Genomic DNA, 6,818 nt, shown 5'->3' with positions numbered 1-6,818 from the left:
AAGACAACTGTTGATTAACATTTTTTTAAAGGTTAGATAAACTGGTTCAGGTTTTTAAAAATATATTTTTGCTAGATTTTCTGAGCGAGGTTCATATCAGAAGAGGGCGCTATCTCTCCCGCGAGTTCTCGAAAATTGATGATTGGATCAAGAAAATGTTGTTATGAAAGTTAATATTTCTTCAATAATAATGAAAGAAATTATAAAAAATACTTGATACGGTTTGAGAAGGATATATGGAGTGAACTGTTGCTACTGGAACTGTTTTGATCAACCCAGTTCAACCATGGTAAAAACATTATTTTTGTGTTTTGAAATGACAGCATGCAGAAAATAAATTTAATTTTGTGTTTTGAAATGACATACCAAAAATAGACAAAAAGAAAAGTAGACAACTTCCTTGCTTCCACTGATATTCAGTTGTTCAGATATTGGGTGATTTAGTGTAAATAATGTGATACATTATGTTACTTTTGTTCAGGAATAGCCGTAGTTTTATAGCTCTGAGCTCCATGGATGATGGTTATCGTTAGAATTTATTGTACTACTTAAATAATAACTTAACAATCGTCAATCGTAGCCGCTCCTCTACAAAACATTAGTAATCTAGACCCAGTTACCTGCGGGGCGATGGTAGACCCAGGGTAACTGGGGTGCTGTACGACCGATAATAAGGTTTATTGCGATTCAGAACTGCAATGCGTTATGGGAAGGCATATGGGGCAGTTTCTATGCAGTTTCTTTGACTCGCGCACGCAGCGCCTATACCTTTGTGTGGGTTCAACAGCGCCCTCTCTTGATATTTTGCTATTCGCGATAAACCTTATGGAAAATTTTGAGAAAAAAAAAGCACAGCGCCCAGTTACTGGGTCTAGGCGCTAGATACTTCTCTATTTTAGAAGTAGGCGCTAGAGTACTCTTTTATTTTCCAGAAATTTGTCAGCGCACTTGGTCTAAGCCGCTCTTTTATTTAAATACAGGGTTTTGTAAACAAAACAAGTCATATTACTTTGGAAGTAAAAAGGGTCTATTTATTTGCATGACAAAGTAGATAAGATGGTCAGAAACTGAGATGCCTTTCTAAAATTAATTACAAGTAGCTCATTTACTGTGTTTATTTTGCTATTAAACATTTACCAAATCATGTCCCATGATGTACAGTCAATTTACCCAAACTTCAATTATTCTTTTCATACAGTCTAAAAAGCGAGGACTCAGCTTGGAGGAAAAAAGACAGCGGATGATGGAGATTTTCTTTGAGAGGGTAAATTATCTTGAGAAGTTACAATCACAAGTCTCCAAAATAAACAGGATTTGTTGTTAATTGCGATAATCTTTAACTCTACATCCTTCCAGACATTCGCATACCAGAGCGACCGTCTGGATGGAGGGTTCTTATTATCGTAACCAGATTTATACTAACTTTGATGAAACTATATTGTAGGCTGGCTGGTAAAAAGAAACTCCAAACTCGTATCTTTGTGCTTAAATGCAGAATAATTTATTGAGATCTGCTTTCAAGACTATACAAAGATGTCCAAGCACGGATAGAGATAGAAAAGATAGAAGAGCACTGGATCGAGCCAGTCAGTGCATTATTTCACACTGGGCTAACCAGGAGGGTCTGTCAAAGAGAGCAGACTAGAGAAGAATGAAGAGTATGGGAAAATAGGATCTTTATACATTGGTTAGTGTGACATGGTCAATGAGGGTCGCCAGAGGTCATTAAATAAAAACATGTATTTTTGTGTAGTCCCAGACAGCCAGACTGGACACTGGGTTCTGATTATCACAACCAATATGTACTTACTTGTAACAAATAACAATAACAAATCTTGTTTTATTGACCAATTTTAACTGATTTCTCTATTGACTCATAAGTCAGAAAATTAATACTATAATAAATTATTCCACAGAAAGAAATCTTCCAGTTGAAAGAAATGGAGAAAATTGCACCAAAAACAAAGGGAATAAGTAAGTACTATTTTCTGAGAGAGTGACAAAAATAAGCATTATAACTTCTTTAGAACACAGTCCTCAGATATATATGATGTCATCTGAATACAATCAGTGGTCTGATATGTGTATAGACTCCTGGCACTAGCATCACACTCAGCTGCAGTCTGCCCATGGTCTCTGCCATTTTTTAAGCCAAATTATGTGCTCGCCCTATAGGCAAAGTATACTTTTGTGTTTGCAACTAAAATAATTGTTATATTCCTCCAAATATACAATAAAACTAAGGTGGTAGCAATTTTTGAGATATCGCAGGAACCCACTAACACCTCGACAAGCGCGGGTGGATTTGTTGTTCCTTTGAAAATTCTGTGACAATGTTTTGCTTTTTTCTCAGCAAGTAGACACTGCATTCAGCTAAAACTGTCACACTTTCATTGTATCTTTCTTGATAAATTTGCCCATAAATAAGCATTACGTTAACAAAATCTATGACCCTACCTTAAGAAGTTATGCAATAAGTAATGAATTTTCTTTTACTTCTAACTATTTTTCAGCCTCCATGTCCGTAAAGGATGTTCTTCAGAGTCTGGTAGATGATAATATGGTTGACACCGATAGAGTAGGCACATCCAACTACTTTTGGGCCTTCCCAAGTAAAGCCAGCAATGCTGTGAGTTTTTAAAACAAAATCTACACTCTGAGGTTGTGTCTAAAATGGTAGTTATGGCTGTGGCTTAATCTTCTTGTGAACAAGCATAGGATGCCCATAGCAACAGCCTTAGCAACAGCCGTAGCCGCAGCCGCCAATTCAGACATGACCTTGTCTATCTTTATCAAGTGGCCATCTTGTTTTGGTATCATTGATATCAAAGTGAGACCAAAAGGTCAAGTATTCAGGGTTTGATTTCACAAAGAGATGGGATTAAAAACTTAAGGCTAGTCTTAAATCTCGTCCTAACTCGAGATAAGACTAGTCTTAACTCTTTGTGGAATCCACCCCTGGTCTTATTTAAATAGTTATTATTATTATAAATATATTCCTGGTAAGGAAACCAATGATGCCTCATGTGTGAACTTAATCACTGTAGCTCACAAGCCTGGAGAAACCTGTAAACAAGGGTGCTTGCCAGGGTTAACCCTCTACTCTTCCATGGTGAGTGTTCTGGGTTCTTTTACATGCACTTCCACAAATCATAGTACCCAGACCTATGGCTTCATGTCTCAAGGGACAAAGCAATTATGGTAAAGTATCTTGCTCAAGGACACAAGCGCACCACGGTGACTCCAGCCCACATTCTGGTGATCAGAAACGCCAGAGCTTTATTCCATAAGTTACCGCTTGGCAATGACCTGCCACAACATACATAAATGAATTACTTACAATGCATACATGTACCTACTCATAAAATATCACAAAGGTAAACTTGAAAATGTTTATGGTCTGAGAGTATTTTTGTAAAAACTTGTTTGTTACAGAGAAAAAGAAAACTGGCGGATCTTACAAGCCAGCTTGAAGTGAGTGAGAAAAAGAGAACAGCAACAACAAAACTCATTACCAAGGCAACAGTAGGAAAAGAAAAGAGTGTAAGTATTTCCAAAATCTTTACTGTATAGATTTTCTCTAAATTTGTGCTTACTGGTCATTCCATGTTTTTTCTTTTATCTCTGTCCGAAGTTTGAGTTCACAAAAGAAGAAAGAGTTTACAAGAATGTTTTTTTTGGTTCTTGTGATGTTTCTTTGTGAAACATTGATACCAACTAAGAAGTCCCCTCCATCCAAAAGCGAAAGTAGTAGTCGCAGCCAATTTAGTAGCCCCTCTTCCCTCCCCTCGCTCACAAGCAGCAGGACAGTTCTCTTTTCAGAACTAGGTAGTTTTCTACATTCCAAAATCTACTCTGTGGCAGTAGAATAAATAGCAAGACAAGTTCTCAAAGAACAAATCTCTACAAAGTAGATACACATGGTGTTAAATGTCAAACGGAATATACATTCTTTATGCTTCTTTTCAAGATGTGAGCATGCTCAATTTCATAGATGGTTTTAACAGATCACTGGTTCCAGTTTTTTGTGTAAATGTTGTGAAAAGCAATATGTTGTCACTAATAAGCAATATAAGTCGGGCCTGAGCAATGACTTCCTTGTAATGTCCAAAGTGTCTTGTCTCCCTCAACTGTTCTTGCCTCCAGTCGTCCTTGAAAAACAGGAAGTACTGCAGCCAGGGATGTAATCAAAATTATATTATCTACACGCTCCTCTTTTTTTTTCAATCTTTTCCTTTCAATCTTTTCCCTCTGCATGCATCCACAAACCATCCGTAGGATGACAGAACAACTCTTTTGGAGACGCTGTCGGAGAAAGAGCAGGAGAACAACAGGTTAAAGGTCGAGTTGGAGAAGTATCGAGAGTGTGACCCCGAGGTGCTTGAGGAAGTCAAGAGACAAACAGCAGTTTCCAGGGAGGCAGTGAATAGATGGACAGGTAGATTGACATTTTCATTTTATTTATGTATAGACCCATTGCACAACCCACAGTGCACTTTTGGGGGTCAAAATGTGCACACAAGGATGGTACACGTGTTTACGCACCAATGCCCGTGTACCATCCTTTCGTGCATGTTTTGACCCCTAAAATCGAAGCACGTGCAAGTGCGCTGCAGCATTCCCTTATAAGGAGTTGTTTACCTGAGGGCCTTGACTGGGCCTTATCATTTCATAGCTGGAGGGGTGTTGTGTTGAAAGAAATCATTGAACAATTTTAATTTTTGCATTTATTTTACTTTTTGACCTTTGATGTATTTTGACCGAAAATGTATTTATGAATGGGAATCAAAGTGTGTTGAATCGGTTTTCAACTAATGGTTTAAACCCGCCGAGGTCTGGTTCTTGATAATTTACCTCGACTTCGTCTCGGTAAAATTATCAAGAACCAGGCCTCGTTGGGATTAAACCAATAGTTGAAAACCTCTTCACCACACATTGATTCCCTTAATCAAAACAATATTGAACTTGACCCTTTGACTGGCGGTGATATTCCTCTTTGGAGTGTACAAACTCATTTGTTTCTAATGTCAAATGTGTTCATGTTTCAAATTTCAACTTTTGCTCCCTTAGTTAAGAACTACCTTTGGGGGCATGGGGTCTTAAAGAGCTGTATAATCGTACAGATTATGAAAACAGCACCTAACCTTAAAACTTGAAAATAAAATTGCCATAATATATTTTTATTTGACTTTTTATTATTTGTTCTTTTCTCTTAATTTCATACAGACAATGTCTTTGCGATCAAGTCCTGGTGTAAGAAGAAATTTTCAATGGAGGAGAAGACAATAGACAAACATTTTAGTATTCCTGAAGACTTTGATTATATTGAATGATCTATTTTAATGAGACTTTTTTAAAGCCCAATTTCATAGCTGCTTAGGCAGAGAGATATTCTTGACACCTTTCTGCTCAGCAAAAATAAGCAGGATACCAGTCACAAATTGTACATTGCACATGGTACTTTGGCTGGTAACCTTATCTGGTAAGCTTGATTTTTTTGTGCTTAGCTATTTTTTTGTGCTTAAGCAGCTCTGGGCCCAAATTTCATAAAGCCTAAGAGCACAAAAACTTGCTAAGCACAGAATAGTATTGCTTAGCAAAAACAGGCTACCCGTTATACAAAAATGTTGCTTAACAGAGAAGCTCAGGTCCGTCACGCAGTGATGCTCATGGCGCTTCAACATTATTACCCCTTGTCACTGAGCCTTAAATCATTCCTTAAACCATCTCAGCTACGGAAAGTATACAGCCCGTGCCGCCAAATATGTAGCGCACTAAGCTTATCAATCACAATAACCAACTCTACTCTCACAGGTACCCATTTACCCCTGGGTGGAGAGAAGCAATTATAGCAAAGTGTCTTGCTCAAGGACACATGTGTCACGACCCGGATTCGAACCCACACTCTGCTGTACAGAAACAACAGAGCTTGAGTTCGGTGTTGAGAAATCTTATGTTATTTCCCTTGTCTCTGTAGTTGAGCATTTCCCATAGACTTTGTACACCAAATTCCTTGTGGGGCACCACAGTCTTTAGCTTTTCCCTTATGAAGACCTAATTTTAAATAAAAAACTATCTTTCATTTAATTACTTTAAGATTTCAACATTATAACCTTGGATTGATTTTTAAGTTAAGAGCCTTCCTTGTTAATTGAAGTATGTCATGTTGTTTGTCTTGTTTGTTTTTTCTTTGTTTGTTTCTTTGTTTTTGTCTTCCATTTGGTAAAAAAAAAAAAGATAGTACAAATAGTATAAACGGTAAAGAAAGGAACCCAATTTAGGTCTTAATGGGGGTTCATTCAGTCTTCAGAAGGAGTGATTCTATATACACCAACTTACATTTTTTCTGTAAATTTGTCTGTTCTCTATTTAATGCAAATGATGTCCCGTTTTTAATCATTTGATTGAAAGCAGTAGTATGGTATGGTATTGAAAGAAAATTCAAAATGTAAATACATTTTATACAGTTGATAAAAATTGCCTTTTGTAAATAAAATACAAGTTAACAGTTATTTGACTTATTTTGAGCATAATGAAGTTGTCAGTTTAATTTATGAGTTGGGGTGCAAAGTGTTTACACATTTTGCTATTTACAGATAGTTTTTAATTCAAAAGGGTTATCATTTTCAGATAATGCCCACCCTTCCCCAACCCCCACTTTCACCCAGCATAGCCTTTCAAACATTTGTTGCACAATATGTGGCATGGTGCCCCCCCCGCCTCCCTCCCGTATCCCACGGGCATGGTGCTCTCATATATATTCGTACGGAAGTGTAAATTTTATAGGACATACAGAAAAAAAATTGGGCCCACTTTTC

At 37.2% G+C, this 6,818-nt stretch overlaps 1 protein-coding gene across 1 annotated transcript; it reads left to right on the top strand.

Moving 5' to 3' along the window:
- Positions 1-113: 113 nt before the first annotated feature.
- On the top strand, positions 114-5,431 carry LOC117290783 (meiotic nuclear division protein 1 homolog). Its single transcript, XM_033772336.1, has 7 exons — positions 114-289; positions 1,199-1,264; positions 1,917-1,974; positions 2,514-2,629; positions 3,436-3,543; positions 4,279-4,438; positions 5,227-5,431. Exons 1-7 carry the CDS (start codon positions 287-289, stop codon positions 5,331-5,333), a joined length of 618 nt encoding a protein of 205 aa, XP_033628227.1. The 5' UTR covers positions 114-286; the 3' UTR covers positions 5,334-5,431.
- The last annotated feature ends 1,387 nt before the right edge of the window (positions 5,432-6,818 follow it).

This window comes from Asterias rubens, chromosome 5 (assembly GCF_902459465.1).
Source record: "Asterias rubens chromosome 5, eAstRub1.3, whole genome shotgun sequence".
NCBI lineage: Eukaryota > Metazoa > Echinodermata > Asteroidea > Forcipulatida > Asteriidae > Asterias > Asterias rubens.
Note: the sequence above shows the minus strand (reverse complement) of the source record. Positions and strands in the feature narration are given on the sequence as shown.